Below are 18,350 nucleotides of genomic sequence, written 5' to 3'. Positions count from 1 at the left end.
GCAGAGGCCTCTGCTTACAGATTCAGATGGTTCACTGTGCGTGTGGGGTAGGGACCCTACATGGAGGACCCTCTCACCCCAGCTGGCTGAGCAGCCTCAGTGACCCAGGTAAGAGGTCAGGGGGTTGGGGAATGAGGCAGTGAGAGAGCCATTGCATGTACACCCGGCTGCTGCTGCCTTCCAGCTCCTCGTGCTGAGTCTTCACACAGCGTGCAGTTCTGGCCCTGGTGTCCTTCAAAAACAATGGTATGCAAGGGCCAGTTTTGTAGAGTAGTGGATAAAACCACTGCCTGTGACACCGCATCCCATATGGGTGCTGGTTCAAGTCTCAGCAGATCCACTTCCCATTCAGCTTCCTGTTTATGGCCTGGGAAAGCAGCAGAAGGTGGCCCAAGTGTGTGGGCTCCTGCACCCACTTGGAAGAAGCTCCTGGGTGCAGGTCAGTCCAGCTCTGGTCATTGTGGCCATTTGGGAAGTGAACCAGCAGGTGGAAGATATTTCTCTCTATATATAATTCTGCCTTTCAAATAAGACCAATAAAAAAAAGATCAATAAATTAAAAATGAACACAAGGCCTGATGACAGAGAAATGAGCTAGAAGGCACAGAAAGGGACTACAACTCCCAGAAGACCTCGCGACGACGCTGGCTGCTCGCTCATGACGTAAGGTTATGTGTAGCTGGAAGAGCGGTCCAGATAACGCGAGATTTGGGGTTGGCGCGGGTGAGCAGTGGAAGGGCGGCCGGGAGGCGAGTGGGTGCAGGCGCGTCGGCGGGGAGGCCAGCGTCCCGGAGAACGCGGGCGTGTGTGGGCCGGGCAGCCGGTGCAGCCTCACCGGGCCGCCTGGGGACCGCTGGGGACCGGAGTAGCCAGCGAGGGGGGCCTCTGGCCGAAAGGGGGTCCCGGAAGTGTTTGGATGGCGGCCTGGGGCTGGACTGGCCATCTTGTGCATGGGGAGCACGGGGTCCCTCGGGCAGTCGGCTAACCAGGGCTGGACAGCTGCTTGCCCTGGGTACTCTGGGTTTACTTTGGGGGGAGGGCTGTGAGTTACTGCTTGGGGCAGAGTGCTAGCTGGTGGGGAATGGAGCTGGAGGACAGCTGGTACCCTGGGGTCTCCAGCCCCCTAACCTGCCTGAAGCTTAGGGCTTCCTGGGGGTGAAAACACACACACCCACTCGACCCCCGCTGAAACTTAACCTCTGGTTTTGGAAGGATTTACCCTTGTCCCTGGCAAATGGAACCCTGGACCACCTGGACGACGGTGACCCGCAGGGCAGGCTCGGGAGCCCAACCTTGGGACTCTGGCTTCACGGCCTGACTGTTGTTCTGTGCTTCCTGCAATGCCTGAAGGCCCAGTCCAGCTGACCTTGTAGGAGACCTGTCTCCCCCTCTAGGTCCATCCCTTCCTGAGCTGTCACTTGCAGGATGGTACCCAGCTCCATCCACATTGACGCAGGCAGAGCCCTTAGCTGGCCAGGGTTGCTCCTGGCTCCTCTGGCTACTCCCTTTGCTCAGTCAGCCCAGCCTGCTGCAGGAGACGCATCTCCTGTCCAGGTGCCCTCCGCACTGACACCAGCACCCTCCTCACCATGCCTGGCCTTCAGGCCTCAGCCTGATTCTGCAGCCAGACCTCCGGCCATGCACCCACCTCTCAATTTACCCTCTCCCTTAAAAATTATTTTATATATTTGAAAAGGTGGAGTTACAGAGAGAGATGTATCTTCTATCTGTTAGTTTGCTCTTATGCATGGCTGTAGCAGTTGGGCTGGGTCAGGCCACATTCGTTAGCCAGGAGCTTCAACCAGGTTTCCAGTGTGGGTGGCAGGGACCCAAGTGCATAGGCCATCCTCTGCTGTTTTACCTGGCTATGTCAGCAGGTAGTTGAACCGGAAGTGGAGCAGTGCTGCCATCAGAGGTGGGCAGCCTAACCCATGTGCTATAACACCAGCCCCTGGCCCCATTTCTAAGCTACTTCCTGTTCCCAAGCCCATTCCCCACTAGAGCGGATACCATCTGATGGACTAACGGGTTTGGTGGGGCACCTTTTGTTCTACTTTCAGATCCTAAATCCTGTCAGCCTCATGGAACCGGCACCTACCAGGCTGCCAGGGCCTGGAGCCCCCACGCCCCACACAGAACCAGGGGAGCCTTCGGAGGAGAGAAAGTTCCGGGTCCTCGTGGGGGTCACAGGCAGCGTTGCGGCCTTAAAGCTTCCCCTCCTGGTATCTGGGCTGCTTGAGGTCCCTGGGGTAAGTGCTTGGGCCTAGCCCTGCTCCCAATCAGCCTGCTTCCTGCCAGGCATGATGTGTGCATGGGTGGGGATGCCATATAGGAAACAGATCTCATGGGTGACAGAGGCAAGTGCTAGGTTACACACAGCATGGGGTACGGGGTTCCCCACATTGACCCTGAGATTCTACAAGGTCCCATGTGGGAGGAGGGCTGGCTGGAAGATACCCCTTGCCCTCTGTGGTCAGCATGCAGCTCTGGCTTCCCTCCTTGTCGCCTGCCTGCTGGTCAGGTACCCCAAAAACCTCTGCATGGGTGCCCCAGGTACCACCTCTGAGTTCCCCACCCTTGGCTGGACCACCCCACCTTGGACCAGTTTGACATCTATTGGGGGATAGAGCATAAATTCAAGGTTTCAGGCTGTGAAGTCCACAGGTCGTGGATCCGTTGGCTCACCCAGCCTCCTCCCACTCCCCCTCCCTCTGCCCTGATGCCTTGTTCTAGCCAGGCCATGCTGCCTTCAGCACTCTGACCCTCTCGGTGCCAGCTGTCCACTTGGGCCACCAATGTCAGCCCCAGCCCTGTGTGGGTTCTTTTTTTTTTCCCCTCTTTCTTTATTCGTTTTCTGTGTAGTCTTAGGGTGCATGAGACATGGCTGTTTGAAGATTTGTTTTGGAAGGGGGATGGAGAGAGAGCTTCCATCTGCTAATTTGGATTCACTCCTCAAATACCCACACTAGCTGGGGCTGGTCCAGGCTGAAATCAGACGCCCAGGAAACTGAGCCATCACCTGCTACTTCTTGGGACATGCAGGAGCAGAGCTGGGACTGGGACCCCTGCTGACGCGCTGCTCCGGATGCAGGCCAGGCATGTCCCTTCAGGTCGGTGCTGGGCTCCCTGTGCAGTCCGGGCAGCTGTATGTGTCTTGGCCAGCAGGGGGCTGTGTTCACTCATGGACGGCCTGGTTGGGAAGCCTTGCAGAGGCTGGGAAAGCTTGTCTCACTGTTTTTTTCCCCTTTTTACCCTTTTTATTCTTTTTACCCTTTGCCCCGCCCTCAGGCTGGGATAAGCAGGGAAGCTGCCAGCTGGGGATACCAGCCAGACCTGGGGTTGGGGATGCAATGTGTGGAATGGGAGGAGTAAGAGCTGGGCTCTGTGCTTGTAGGAGTGAGCTGGCCAGTTAGGGTAGGATGCCTTAGCTGGGAGGTCCCTGGAGAGAGGGCACCCCACAGCTCTCTGTTCCCATCGCCTGGAACAAGCGAGCTTCCGGCCTGGGGGAGGGCAGGGGCGGGGAGTCCTATCCCAGGAAACAGATGGGCACCTCCAAGCAGGGGAAAACGGCAGCTCCACCACTTCCTGCCGGGGCTGGAGGACAGTGCAGCCTGCATCAGGAGGCCGGCCAGGCCAGGCCACCCCGGCCTTCTCACCTGGGCCCTGACCGGGGGGAGAGGCTGAGCTTAGAACAGAGTTGGAACAGAGCTTGGCTCCTACCCCTCCCCCCCAACCAGACCCCATGTCTCTGGCTGGGGCAGCCAGGGGTTACTGAGCTGAGAGAGGGCTTCCCGGGCATGGTGTCTTAGGGTTTGCCTTTCTCAATTTAAGGTGGGAGTGAGCACCCTGTGTCATCCAGGCTCCCGTGAGGCTCAGGAGGCGTTCCTGAGGACATCCTGAAGGCCACCCTGTCTTGCTCCTGGTGCAGAGGCCTTGGGGTCAGCCTTCGTGGACTGGGGACACGTGGGACGAGCCCACCCCTCACCCCCTGCATGTGGATAGCTCATCGGTCTGACTGTACCACGGGGGCTTATAGGAGATAATGCTGCTGGCCAGGGTGACCCCTGTATTGCCTGTGCTCACACCTCCTGCTCCCCACCTGAGCACTCCAAGCTCTCCCCATGTGCCCTGACAGGTCTCCGAGTTATGGGTTCCCTCTCTCAAGGGCTTTCCTGAGCTGCCTGGGGACACGCAGACTTTGACTGGCAAATGAACAAGTTGGGTGTGGACCGCAGGAGGCTGGCCTCCCCGCAGCCCTGGGTTCATTGGGATGTCCTGGCATCCCACAGCAGCTGTGCTCCAGGAGTGGGTATGGGTAGGGGCAGGAGGGGTGGGTTTAACCACCAGCAGTGAAGGCCTGAGCCAGCGGGATGGGGCAGCAGATGAAAAGGGTCTTTCTTTTTTTCTTAAGTGTGGCCACTTGGGGAGTGAACCAGCGAATGGAAGATCTTTCTGTCTCCTCCTCTTCTCTCTGTAAATCTGACTTTCCAAGAAAAATAAATAAATCTTAAAAAAATTTATATTTGATATTGCAGATTTACAGAAAGAGGAGAGACAAAGAAAGAGATCTTCCATGGGCTAGTCTGAAGCCAGAAACCAGGATCCATTTCTGTGTACAAGCCCCAAGCACTTGGGCCATCTTCCACTGCTTTCCCAGGCACATGAGCAGGGAGCTGGATGGGAAGTGAAGCAGCCGGGACTCAAACCGCTGGCCATATGGGATGTCAGCATTGCAGGTGGAGAGATGATTTACTATAGCATGGTGCTGGCCCAAGAGGGGTCTTTCTGGCCTCCATTTTCTTCTGACCATGACAGAGGGGTAGGGCATCAAGTGACCAGAAGGTTCTAGGTGAAAGGGCTGGAATGTAAAGGCCATCTGTCCCTGGAGTTCTGGGCCCAGGAATTCTGGCGGGGTCAGCTCTGTCAGCTTCTACCCTGGTTGGTGTGGCTGAAGACAGGCACAAACGCTTTGCCTGGGGCAGGGTCAGCTGGACAGAGGGCTAGAGGGAGGTCGGCCTGGAGCTGGGTGGAGTGTCCTGTTGGGTCATCAGGGGCTGTCAAGGGCAGGACAAGGTGAATGCTGCTTTCCTAGAGGACCATGTGCCAGTGCCTGCAGCCCCTTGATGCCCTCCAATTCCCCAGATGCAAATCCTGTGTGAGTCTTTACAAAGCTCAGCATGTACACAGGTTGCTCATTGTAACATGGTTTATAATTTGGAACCAGAGCTGGAAACAAACAAGTTGTTCAACAAGAACCACTAGTGTGTGTCCCGGCTACTCTATTTTTCATCCCGCTCCCTGCTTGTGACCTGGGAAAGCAGTTGAGGAAGGGCCCAAAGCCTTGGGACCCTGCACCCATATGGGAGACCTGGAATAAGCTCCTTATTCCTGGCTTCAGATCAGTTCAAACTCTGGCCATTGCAGCTGCTTGGGGAGTAAGCCAATAAATGGAAAATCTTTTTCTCTGCAAATCTGCCTTTCCAATAAAAATAAATGTCTTTTTTCTTTAAAAAGTAAAAATATATGTATTTAGTCAGTTAAATTTGGGTTTGTTGTTGTCATATGAGAGGCAGAGGTCTGCTTTCCTCTGGTTTACTTCCCAGCTGCCCACAGCAGGAGCAGGCAGCAGCTGAGGGTGAAGGGATGGCCATATGGTCTGTGCCCCTTTTCCTACCACCCAGCAGGGGCTCCCTGTGCCAGGTGGAGATGCTTGTTGGTGCTTCGGCAGGGAGGGAGGGAGGGAAGCGGGGCTTGCTGGCTGGTTTGGGGTTGATCGGTGGTGGGGGTAGGGAGGTGGTAGATAAACCACAGGCAGCAGGTGTGCTAGGCTTCTGGCCAGGCCCCTGTGGGTCACACACAGAAGTTTAAGGTGAATTCTTAGACACCATGGGCGGGGGCAGGCAAGTCCCTGCAGCAAAGTCAGCTTCCCCTTGCAGTGCCAACATCTCATTTGGTAGTCTGTTGTGCTTCTGATGTGGCTCCTGCTAACGCGCTGGGAAAGCAGCAGACAATGGCCTGGACACTTGGGCCCCCTGCAGCCACGTGGAAGAACAGCATGGAGCTAGTGGCTCCTGGCCTCGACCTGGCTCAGCCCCAGACATCTGGGGAGTGAAGCAGCAGGTGGAAAATCTGTGTGTGTGTCTCCTCCCCAGTCCCTTATGCTTTCACATAAGTCAATCTTTTAGGAAAATATTAGATACAGAAACTGTGCCCAGGAACTTCAGCAGGGCACCAAGCACAGAACTGCTTTTCAGGAATTCAGCAGTGTGTGGAAAACTGGTTTTGTTTGTTCGTTTTGTAATATATTTTAGAGATGCACACACACATACACCCTGCCCCCATCTGCTGGTGCACTTCCCAGATGGCTGCAGTGACCAGGCGAGGCTGGAACTTGGCAAGTCTCCTGTGTGAGTGGCGAGACCCAAGTGCTTGAGCCATCACTGTATTCCATCAGCAGGAAGCTGGAGTTGGAAACCGCAGCTGGGACTGGAACGCTGGGCACTCTTCTGTGTGCTGCCCGTGTGTTCGGGGTATTTCTGCACCCAACCCTGGTGCTGCCAGGACCTGAGGGGATGTGAGAGGACACAGAAGAGGGCTCCTGCCTTCAGGGAGTCTCCGCCCTGCCAGGGCTCGGGGTGGCATTTGCCAGAAAGGTCAGAGTGAACCAGCTCTGCATGGCTGGGTGCTTGGGACGCAAACAGAGTATGCCTTTGTGTGTGGTGTGCACACGCAGGCCCCAGCCCCTGGCTGCAGGCACCTCAGGAGGCAGTGAATGAAAATGAAAGAACAAAGCCCTGAGGGCTCCTGACTCAGGGCCAGTGGCATCCCTGGAAACCAGAAAAACCAGCCTGGGCCTGCCGGGTTCTCTGGGACCTGCCTGTTGTCACACATGCTTCACGTCAGCACCCAGTGGACACGTGGGCCCATGAAGCTCCCTGCCACGTGACTGGCACCTGCAAGGGAAGCTGGAGTGTATGTGTGTAGGGTGGGGAGAGGTATGTCAGCTGGGTCGCTGGAGGAGGCAGGATGGAGGGCCTGAGAGAGTGAGAGCCAGGCAGTCCAAAAGCAGCTTTCCAAGTTTCCCAGTGGACAGGAGATGGACCCAAGGAGTTCTGAGTAGCAGAGGGTGCAGGCCAATGGGAAGTCGAAGAAAAGCTGAGCAAGTGGTCAGGCGGACGGGAGGCCGTACAGGCACAATGAGGCGGCTGGAATGAACTGAGGCCTAGGCACAGGTTGGGGTTTGTTCTCAACCTGTTGAATTCCCGACTGGGCTGCTGGGGTGCATGGGGTTTGTGGCTGGTGACCCACAGGGTGGGTGGGGGGGGTTATTGGGGTGGGAGGGGGCAGAGTCTGGAAGTGGCTGGAGCTGTCCTCCTTAGAAGTTGGACATGGTAGACTCCACCTGACTGCAGGTGAAGCCTACAGGTGCCTCAGATTCTAGAGAGCCTCTGTCACTGAGCCAGATCCTCAGGCCCACCAGGAACAGCCTGTTTATGTGTTAGGTGGAAATAAAGGTTTTTATTATTTATTTATTTTTATTGGAAAGACTGATTTACAGATAGTAGAGATAAGATCAGCTGGTTCACTCCCCAAGTAGCCGCAACAGGCCAGAGCTGATCCAAAGCCAGGAGCCAGGAGTTTCTTCCAGGTCTTCCATGCAAGTGCAGGGTCCCAAGAGTTAGGCCATCCTCAACTGCTTCCCCAAGCCACAGGCAGGGAGCTGGAAGGGAAGTGGAACAGCCAGGATTAGAACCAGCGCCCATATAGGATCCCAGTGCTTGTAAAGGGAGTAGCCAGTTGAGCCATCGTGCCAGGCCCTCTTTTTTTAAAAGATTTAATTATCTGTATTTGAAAGGCAGAGTTTCAGGGCGAGGGGGAGAGGCACAGAACCTCTCATCCACTGGTTCTATCCTCAGATGGCTACCATGGCTAGGGCTGGGCCCATCTGAAGCCAGGACCCACACAGATTTTTCTGGGTCACCCATGTGGGTAATCACTTGGGCCATCCTCCTCTGCCTTCCCAAGGGCATCGACAGGGAGCCGGATCACAAGTGGAGCAGCTGGGTTTTGAACTGGCATCCACGTAGGATGCCAACACTACAGGTGGAGGCTTAGCTTGCTACAACATGGTAGGCTTCTCTATTCCAAGATGCCTTTAACCTCTGTTTGCCAAGTTTGACTCCTGCTGGGGCAGGGAGGGGTACTAGGAAGGCTGCCTGGGCTGTAACGGTTCCTCCTACAGGTGGGGAACCTGTCTGGTGGGATGCCCACGCCATACATCAGAGGGTTCAAGTCCCGACACCGCCTCTGAATCCAGCTCCCTGCTCATACACACCCTGGCAGAGGAGGGCAACAAGTGTTGGATTTGCACCACCAGCGTAGGAGACCTGTGCGGAGTTCTAAGCTCCTGGCTAAGGCCTGGCCCAGCCCCAGCTATTTTGAGCTGGTTGTGGGGAGTCAACCAGCAGGTGCCTCTCAAACAAGAGAATGGTTATTAAGGCGGAGGCCGCCTTGTCTGAGGCTGTCTGTCACCTCTGATCTCTCCTTCCTCCCCCTTTTTTTTCACACCTACATGTCCTCTGTGGTTAGCCTAGGTGACCATGCCCCCCACTCGACCTTGGCCCTGTCCTGTAACAACCCCCCCCACACACACACACAACTGCTCACGGAGGCAGCTCTGCCCACTTCCTGTCTCGGTCAGGACTGGACAAGGCCTGTGTGGGGCCGTGCTGTGGGGTGAGGGTGAATGGCAGCTCCCCTCAGAGAGGGGTCGAAAGCCTTTTCCTGCTGTCCCTGAAGGTTTGTGCAGTTTCTGGGGCTGGGCTGGAATGTAAGGGAGACCTTCAGGGGAGTGAGGTGGAAGATGAATTGAAACTTGTGCTGTCTTGCTCCCAGCTGCGCTCCCAGGTGCCATCCAGAGGGCCTGGGGCTGAGTGGCATGGGTGTGGTACACGCAAGACCAGCTGGGGAGGCAGCCCTCTCTCTGGGCCTCCCCACCAAGGCCTGAGCAAGTTAGGGATGTGGAGCCAGCAGCACCCAGGCTCTCAAATTCTTGCCCCACCCCCACGGGAAGCCAGGAAGTTTCCTTTTCCTCGTGGAACCTTCTAGTCTGTGTGTTGCCTCTGGTTAAGGGTCACCCCTGCACCTGCTCCTCCTGACTCCCTGGGTGGAGATGCCATTTCCATCTCCCTTCCCCTCCCAGCCACTTCCCGGGGGGGAGGGCGCTTCTGCCAGCCTTGGTAGCCTGACCCTGTGTTTCACACACACAGCCACTGCCTGCTGCACATTGAACACCTCGTGCTACGTGGGTTATTTAGGAGTAAGCGATGGGGTGTGTGTGGGCTCTGCTCCTTTACCCAGGAGCCCTTGTTCCTAGAAGCACCCAGAAGTTTCTGCTTTCTCCCTGTGAGTGGGGGTGGTATAGCTGCAGGGCCAGACCTAGCACCCTTTCCTGTAACCAGCCTTCTCTCCCCGGTTCTGCCCGCAGAGCGCTGCAGGTTCTACCACGAGTGGTTAGCCAATGACTCATGGCTCAGCAGCCCTGGGCACACCTGGGAGAGCCTGAACTCCAGGCCACTGACAGGAGCTGGATGAGGAGGAGCTGAGGAGGAAGTGCTGTCTCAGGCAAGCCCTCAGCCTCCTGGAAGGTCCCCTGGGCCTGCTGCTCTGTGACTGCTCCCCTCCCCTCCCCCTTCTCCTCCTTCCCCAGCTGGAAGTTGCGGTGGTCACGACTGAGAGAGCCAAGCACTTCTACAGCCCACGGGATATTGCTGTCACCCTGTACAGTGACGCTGATGAGTGGGAGGTCAGTGTGACACCCCCACCCCACCCAGAGTCCCCCAGAACTTTCCACCATCGTGTTCCCACCAGCAGGGCAGCCTCTGGTCCTGCCAGCGGCGAGAGCAGACGGGCTGCTTCCCGTCAAGGCCATCTGGGCAGAGGCAGAGAGGAGAACATCTGTCGGGCTGCTGGCCTGCGGGCGGAGCTGCTCCGTGGCCGGGTGCCCGAGGTCCCGAGGTCCAGCACCCTTGTGCTGTCCTGGCCTGCCGGAGCTGCCCAGCAGGACTGTTTTCCCACCAGTCCCCGTCCACGTGGCTCCCAGCATCCACGCCTCCCTTCCCACGACCACAAGGCCCATTCACCGGATGCTGGGCGAGTGGGGGGCCTCTCGGGGTCTGCCCTCCCGGGGCGATTTTTAAACATTCTCAGCCCAGAACATTTCTAGCTGGCCTGCCTCCCCACCCCCCACCTCCAGAGCCCTTCCTCTGGCTTGGACAGTCGGAGCATCCGCCTCCAACTGCTGGGGGAGGGGGAGGACTTGGGAGATTCCTGCCAGATGTCAGCACGCTCAAAAACCAGGCCATAAAGGGAGTGGCTCTGAGGACACTGGGGCATTTGTCTCCTTGGGCCTGGTTTCTCTCAGGCCCCCTGCTTAGCTGTGGGAGGAATGTGGGCCCCTGATGTACCTGGCCTGCCCCTTCCCGTCACACACACTGCGAGTGGCCAGCTCGGTGACCTCCCCTCTCCCCTCCTTGGCCAGATGTGGAAGCAGCGCTCCGACCCGGTGCTGCACATTGAGCTGCGGAGGTGGGCAGACCTCATGCTGGTGGCCCCGCTGGACGCCAACACCCTGGGCAAGGTGGCCAGCGGCCTCTGTGACAACCTGCTTGTGAGTGACCCCCCCCCAGCACCCTCTTCACTTCCCCCGGGGGCTGGCTCCGTGTTTGCTAAGCTGCAGAGTTTATTGTGAGTGCAAGGAAGCCTCTTAGATGGGCCCCTGGCCTACCTTACCATCTCTGTAGCAAGCAGCCAGGATACCTTGGCCCCAGGGCCCTGGCGTGCTCAGCCTCTTCCCTGCGCCTTGGCACTCAGTCTCTTGCTGCTCTCCTTGCCCAGCCGCATGGCCTCCTGGTCAACTGTGGATGCGCACACAAGAGGCCAAGCTCAGAGGGTGCTGACCTCCAGAGGGGTCTCCCACGTGCGTCATGTCCCCTGGCAGCTGCAGCCTCAGCTGAGACACTGTGTTCCCGACAGATAGATAGGGGGAGCTGAACAGGGAGAGAAGAGGCCGAAGGGCTGAGGGGCGTGGGAGCTGTTGGAGGAGAGGTGCAGGGCGCTGCCCGGGACCTGGGGAGACCTCCGGAACTGTGACTATCCAGCAAGTATGTGTAGGAGGCATACAGACAGCAATTTCCCTCTCACAAGCAGCCCTACTCCTCACCGGAGCAAGTGGTGAAGCTGAGGCAGGGTCTGGGGTCAGACACAGGATTGGGTTCCTCTTGGGCTTGCCACTGTGTGGGTGCTCCCCACAACCCTCTCCCCAGGGGATCCCACCAGTGCCAGGCCCAGCCAAGGAGGGGCGTGGGGTGAGCAGAGGGGGCCATGCCTCATCCTGCAGAGAGCTGACCTCACAGGGAACCCGGGTTAGGGGACCAGCATGTGAGACCCCGGCCACTATTCTTCAGAGTGGTCAGTATGTGTGACCAGTTTGCCCCACAAAGTCCCATGCTCCTTGCTGTCTGCCCAGCCCATGTGACAAAGCACACTGCCCCCCAGGGGCCTCTTCCTGTTCCCTCCAGAGCCGCGCCCCGTCCCCCAGCCCCCCTGTTCCAAAGCTATCGAGGAATCCCAGCAGTCATGCAATGGCTTCTCCTCCCCCTGCAGGCACCCTCTGCTGCCTTCCTCCCACCCCAACTCTTCTTTTCAGCCCAGACCCAGGGAAGCCTGCCAGGCAGGGGTGGGCCTGCTCTCCCCACCTTTGCGCCTGCCTTCTGACCCATGCAGTGGCCGTGCAAACCCACGACCTCTCCTACCTCCTGCTTAGCTCTGAGGTGAGGTGGGAGGAGTCTGAGTGTCTGCTTGCTGGGTTATGCTTTGAGGGGGACACCTAGCAACCCCCAAGCAGTGGCCGGGCTCTGCCAGGTGTGCTCCTGACTTTGGCGAAAGCAGCAGGTGGCCTGGTGTCAGGAGGAAGTGCAACTGAAACACCACTCACCGCCCAGCTGCTGTGCTGCCAGCCCAAGCCTGGGGTGACACAGGCAGCAGGACTCAGGGCAGTGTGGGGACAGCACTTCCTTCCTGTCCCCAGGGGAGAGGACAAGGGTGCCCAGGGCCGGCAGCTGTGGTCCTAACCCCAGATGGCCTGCACTGTCAGGAGAGGGGGTCACAGCCAAGACAGGATGCTGCACTGGGCATTTCCCAGGGGAGCCTGTGCCTGGGGCATCCGCTGGAGCTGCTTCAAGCATGGGGTCTTACACCAGGCCCTGGGTGTGAGCTTCAGCAGCCTGCAGGCCCTGGGAAGGCCCCTATGTGGGAAGGGGTTTTGTCCCAGCCAGTGAGAGATGCGAAGCCAGAGTTTGAAATCTGAGCCCCTTGAGCCTATGGCTGGAAGGTACAGAGGTGCAGGTGGCCTGGCTTTGGGAGGCAGTGGGGTTTCACAAGGCGGCAGAAGTGAGCTCCTTTTTCAGGGTCAAAGTGACATTTGGGAGGGAGTGTCTGAGAAGGTGTGAGATGGCCCTGAGGCACAGCTATGCAGAGACAGGCCCCACCTGCCCAGTCGGCTCCAGAAGAGGTGTGAGCCCACAGCTGAGGGAGACTTCCTGCTAGGAGCTGAGGCTTGCGGAAGTGACAGGGCCGCCTCTTGGACGGTTGCCTGAACCCTTCCTAGGGCGAGGCCACGAGGGCCCCCAAGACAGCTCCCTGCAGATTGGTTGCAGCTGGTCCTCTTCCCAAGCTGGGGCCTGTGCTGCTGGCGGCAGGGCCCAGAGGACGGGCGGACAGGGTGGCTGGCCGGCAGAGCACTAGGGCCCTCATCCCCCGCCTTCTTCACAGACCTGTGTCATCCGGGCCTGGGACCGCAGCAAGCCCCTGCTCTTCTGCCCAGCCATGAACACGGCCATGTGGGAGCACCCAATCACCGCCCAGCAGGTGGACCAACTCAAGGCCTTTGGTTACATTGAGATCCCCTGCGTGGCCAAGAAGCTGGTGTGTGGAGACCAAGGTGGGCATCTCACCAGGCTCACGGCCCTGGCCACAGAAGGGGTTCACAAGGGTGGGCAACACCACTGTCCCTACTGGCACACGGGGATGTGGTCAGAGTTGTGTTGGGTGGAATCTCGGGGCCTGGGCTGTGCTATCCAGGAGCTGGAGGGAATCCTGGGGGATGACTGAGGCGGAGGCACTGATCTGGACCCCGGGCTCTGGGTGGGATACGTGGCAGAGCCCCAGGATGGGGTGCTGCAGGACCTGTCTGGTAGACCCACGGTCACAACAGAACTTTGCTCCCAGGTTTGGGAGCCATGGCGGAGGTGGAGACCATTGTGGACAAAGTGAGAGAAATCCTGTCCCAGCTCGGCGGCTCCCAGCACAGTTGAACCGCGCAGTTTCTGGGCCGTGTGGCCTCTGCACTTGGTCGAACATTCACGCATGGTGAAGAGGCCTCCCCAGGACCCTGGCTGGCTCCTGGCTCTTCTGGACTAAAGACTGCAGCCTGGCTTTTCTCTCCCAGGTTCACCTGCTGCCCCTCCCCACCTGTTCCCAGGAGCACGAAGCAGGCCCCTGTACTGTCCCTGTGTGCCCCTGGCGTGAGGCCGAGTGACAGGAAAACCTGGGGGCTGTACCTCAGCAAGCCGGTGGCTGGGGGATGGGTCCCCTAGTGGTGTGCCCAAGCGCACTGGCAGGACACAGTGTTCCACAGACTGGGCAGGGAGCCTGGGGGTGCTGGGACTACAGTGAAGTGGTTTTTTAGGAGGCTGCAGGTTTCCTTTGCAGCGGGGGAGAGGGGGGCGTGACCAGGCTAGGCTGGGGGCGTGGTCAGTTGAGGCTGGGGGTGGGGCCAGGTATAGCTGGAATTGCTCTGAGGGCAGACGGCCTGTCCTTCAAATCCCAGCCCTGCGGCTCACCTGCAGAGGACCTTGCTGGCCCTGTGTTGGCTCATCTTCCTCACTACCCTACGCTCGTGGAGGTGCGGTGTTCAGCAGCTCCCAACCACAGGGCTGCGTCCCACGGCCCCTGTGCCTGCCTGAAGCCCCCCACTGCACGCTCTGTTGGCCCCACACACTCGGTCTCTGCATAGATGGCGGTGGCTCTGTTTGCTTCCTGGTTTCCACTGTGCTCCTCACCCTTGAGCTGTCCTACTCCAGGGACAGAGCAAGGATGTCGGGCCCCCTCCCACAAGCGCATAGAAACAGGCAGAAGACCCTGGCGAGACCACACTCTGCCTCCTTTCCGGAATTAACGCCTTTTCCGTGTGACTGCCATCTGAGCTCCTGTTTGGAGCTGGGTTGGAGATGGCTTCCAGGGCAGGCGTAAGGGATACTCTGGAGTGCCCCAAGAACCCCAAAAGTCAAGTCCTCCACGAGCTGCCAACAGCTCTCTTCCAGCACCTGACTTATCCAGTGGTGCTTTGGGATAAGATTGCCTTCAGGCATTGAAGAAACTAACGGAAATGACAGCAGCAGTGGGCAGCTCTGGGGACCAGTGTGGTAGCACGGAGAGCTAGGCCGCCACCTGGGATGCAGGCATCCCACGTCAGAGTGCTGTTTGGGTCCCAGCTGTTGTGCTGCTGATCCAGCCCCCTGCTGATGGTCCTGGGAAGGCAGCAGAAGATGGACCGAGGGCCTGAGCCCCTGCTATCCATGTGGACGCTCCGGATGGACCTCTGGGCTCCTGGCCCAGCCGCAGCCATTGGTAGCCATTTGGAAGTGAACCAGTAGATGGAATGCCTTTCTCTGTCACTCTGCCTTTCAAATAAATAATCTTAAACAACAATTTAAAAAAAAAAAAAAACTACTTTGGGAGCAAATGTTTAGTGCAGTGATTAAGGCTTTGCTTGGGGTACTACGTTTCTTGACAATATGCCTGGGTCCAACTTCTGGCTGTGCTTTTGCTTTCAGCTTCTTACTGGTGCACACCCTGGGAGACAAGAAGCAATGGCTGTGATGGTTGGGTGTCTGCTGCCTGTGTGGGAGACTTGGGCTGAGTCTCCAGTTCCCAGCTATTGGTGGCATTTAAGGGGTGAACCAGTTGATGGAAGATCCATCTCTTCCCCCCTCCCCTCATCAAATAGATTTAAAAAGATATTAAAGGGCCCGGCGCGGTGGCGCAAGTGGTTAAGGTCCTTGCACGCCCGGGATCCCATATGGGCGCCGGTTCTAATCCCGGCAGCCCCGCTTCCCTTCCAGCTCCCTGCCTGTGGCCAGGGAAAGCAGTCCAGGACGGCCTAAAGCTTTGGGACCCTGCACCCACGTGGGAGACCCGGAAGAGGCTCCTGGCTTCGGATCGGCATAGTATCGGCCGTTGCACTCACTTGGGGAGTGAATCATCGGACGGAAGATCTTCCTCTCTGTCTCTCCTCTCTGTATACCCGCCTTTCCAATGAAAAAATAATAAAAATAAATCTTTAAAAAAAAAGATATTAAAACCAGTACACTGACAGCTACTGCTGGCTGGTTTGGGTGGGGCGGTGACGATCAGAGAGAACTTGGGTAACAGAACTCCATGGCAGAGCCAGCATTCCGTTTGTCTGGTTTCCACCTTCCTGCTGCTGTCCACATCACTGGTCCTCTCCCTCTGCACCTGCTGCCCAGCAGTGCCTCCCCACTGCCCTCGGAGGCAGCTGGCAGTTACCTAGTGCTTACCATGCCCAGGTCTCCACAGGGCAGAGCAGCCCCTGAGAGACCAGCTGCCCATGGCTAGGGGCTCTGCTGTGCCTGCCCAGCAGGACTCGCCTTGTTGCCCAGAAGGAGCGGAATCTCCACAAAGGAGACTTGGGCCGGCTGGAGCCCCAACTCCCAGCAAACTGTCACTCTGTCTCCTCCCCCTAGCAGTTCTGCATCCTTGTTGTCACCTTTGCACCCCTCTTAAATTTAAAAAACATGTATACATGAGAGATTTATGTTTTTGAAAGGTAGAACGATGGCAAGGGGAGAGACAGAGCTTGTTTATCTGCCGGCTCACCTAAATGGCTGCAACGAGAATTCCTTCTTGGTCTCCCACGTAGAGAGCCAGGGCCTCAGCACTCGAGCCGTCATTTACTGCCTTCCCAGAAGCTAGATCTGAAGTGGAACAGCCAGGACTCAAACCAGAACTCTGACCTGAGATGCCGGTACCACAATGCTAGTCCCTTACATTTTTATTTTTCTTAAGAAAAAAAAGAGAGAGAGAGATTTTCCATCTACTGATTCTCTCCCTCAAATGCCTGCAACCAGGATTGGGCCAGTCAGGGGCATGATGGGAACTCAAGACTAGAGCCATCACTGCCATATTGCAGGGTGAGAATCAACAGGAAGCTGGAATTTGGGTGCAGGAGGGAGCCGGGATTTGAACTCAATGGGATGTGGAGGTCCCAAGTGCATCTTTATTATTTTATACATTTAATTTTTGGTGATGTTTACATCGTTGCTGTATCTCCATGTGGACCACTGATTAGGGTTGGAAAGACCAAGGTATGGAACAAAGTGGATAAGACAATTGCTTCCTATTTTTTCCCCCTTTATCTAGGGGAAGTGGGGAGAGAAGGGGAGAGGGCCAATCCCAGCAGCCCAACTGCGTCTGCACCCAGGGATGTGGGAGGGCCAATCAGTGTTACCCCAGGGTCCCCATGTGCTGAGAGTACTGCTCAAGTGATTTCAATAGTTCTGAGGTATTGATTTTGTTGCTTCAAGACTGAGGAAAATTCCTCCAATATTCTTTGGCTAACGTAATCCACCCTAGAATTCACCCAGACACTTGCTATCAAAGCTTGACCTGGAGAGTCGTTTTATTTGTTCTGCCCTCCATCCTCTGCCATGGTGCTAGACGTCCTCTGCAGTCCTCCGTGATCTGTCATGTCCTCCGTGTGCATCAAGTGGTTCAGTGGGTGCCAAGACCTAACCCAGCCTGTCCTACACCTATTCTGACCCTTGTGAGTACCAGCAGGTGCTGGAGCCTACCCAGTCTGGCACAGGCCAAACCTAGTGCACACCTATCTTGACGGATGCTACAGCCATGTCCAATTCAGGTTGCTGCCCCCATTCAGGCCCTCGCGCTCACCAGAGGAAACCACAGCCCAATAGGGGTGTCCCCTTAGTTCCCAGCCACAAATCTTGCACATGCTGGTTGTTTCTCCAACCCAGCCTGTTATAACCCATCCCTTGTCTTGGCCTTTGCCATTGGATGCTGCAGCCTGGTCTGGCCCAGCTTGCCCCCAGTTCCAATTCTGAGTGGTAGGTGCTGCAGCCTAGCCCTGTCGAGTCTATGCCATCTCTGGCTCTCATGCAAACAGGTGAGTACAAGAGCCTATCCCGGGGTCCAGCACCATAGGACTGGACTAAAGTCTTCCCCTTGCACTTGCCAAGATCCCATATGGGCACTGGTTCGTGTCCTAGCTGCCCCGCTTCCCATCCAGCTCCCTGCTTGTGGCCTGGGAAAGCAGTCAAGGATGGCCCAAGGCCTTGGGACCCTGTACCTGCACGGGAAATCCGGAAGAGGCTCCTGACTCCTGGCTCGGCTCCGGCTGTTGAGGCCACTTGGGAAGTGAATCATCGGACGGAAGATCTTCCTCTCTGTCTCCCCTTCTCTCTGTATAGCTGCCATTCCAACAAAAATAAATACATCTTTTTTAAAAAGAGGCTATCCCGGCATAGCCTGCACCATACCCTGGCTCCCACACATGCCAGTGTGTGCTATGACTTGGTCTTGTCTTGCCCTTTCTTCCCCTCCCCCACCCCCTCCACTCTACACATCTGCTGACAAGAGAAACAGCCCTGCCTGGTGTGGTCCATTCCCAGCTTGAGCTCTCCTGCTCATCAGTGGAGCTGTAGCCTCATGGGGGGGTTCCCCCACCAGACCCACCCCCCCAAACCCAGATCTCATGCACATCACTGAATGCTAGAGCCCTGCCCAGCGTAGACTACACTCCAGCCTTGGCCTTTGCAAGTGCTGGTAGATGTTGCGTCCCCCACACCCAATTTGTGGGTGCTGCAGGTTGGACCAATCCAGCCTACTCTTTTTTTTTAATATTTATTTATTTTTATTGGAAAATCAGATATACATAAAGGAGGAGAGACAGAGAGGAAGACCTTTCGTCCAATGATTTACTCCCCAAGTGGCCACAACAGCCGGTGCTGTGCTGATCTGAAACCAGGAGCCAGGAACTTCTTCCAGGTCTCCCACACGGGTACAGGGTCCCAAGGCTTTGGGCCGTCCTCAACTGCTTTCCCGGGCCACAAGCAAGGAGCTGGATGGGAAGTGGAGCTGCTAGGATTAGAGCTGGTGCCCATATGGGATCCCGACACATTCAAGGCAAGGACTTTAGCCACTAGGCCACACCTAATCTTAGCCACAGTTCCTATAAGTGTTGATGAGTTCTG

At 57.0% G+C, this 18,350-nt stretch overlaps 1 protein-coding gene across 4 annotated transcripts; it reads left to right on the top strand.

The window, feature by feature from the left end:
* Nucleotides 1-1,666: 1,666 nt before the first annotated feature.
* On the top strand, nt 1,667-14,349 carry PPCDC (phosphopantothenoylcysteine decarboxylase). 4 transcript variants are annotated; one of them, XM_040969647.1, is made up of 5 exons: nt 1,674-2,249; nt 9,710-9,805; nt 10,541-10,669; nt 12,832-13,000; nt 13,288-14,349. In XM_040969647.1, exons 1-5 carry the CDS (start codon nt 2,082-2,084, stop codon nt 13,371-13,373), a joined length of 648 nt encoding a protein of 215 aa, XP_040825581.1. In that variant the 5' UTR covers nt 1,674-2,081; the 3' UTR covers nt 13,374-14,349. The 4 variants fall into 4 exon arrangements, with proteins under 4 accessions (XP_040825582.1, XP_040825584.1, XP_040825583.1 ...); XM_040969648.1 differs by lacking the exon at nt 9,710-9,805 and having other exon boundaries at nt 1,667-2,249; XM_040969649.1 differs by lacking the exon at nt 10,541-10,669 and having other exon boundaries at nt 1,670-2,249.
* Nucleotides 14,350-18,350: the final 4,001 nt, after the last annotated feature.

This window comes from Ochotona curzoniae, unplaced genomic scaffold (assembly GCF_017591425.1).
Source record: "Ochotona curzoniae isolate NIBS_2020 unplaced genomic scaffold, NIBS_Ocur_1.0 scaffold_4701, whole genome shotgun sequence".
In the NCBI taxonomy this organism is placed as follows: Eukaryota; Metazoa; Chordata; class Mammalia; order Lagomorpha; family Ochotonidae; genus Ochotona; species Ochotona curzoniae.
This window is presented reverse-complemented; position numbering and strand designations above follow the sequence as displayed.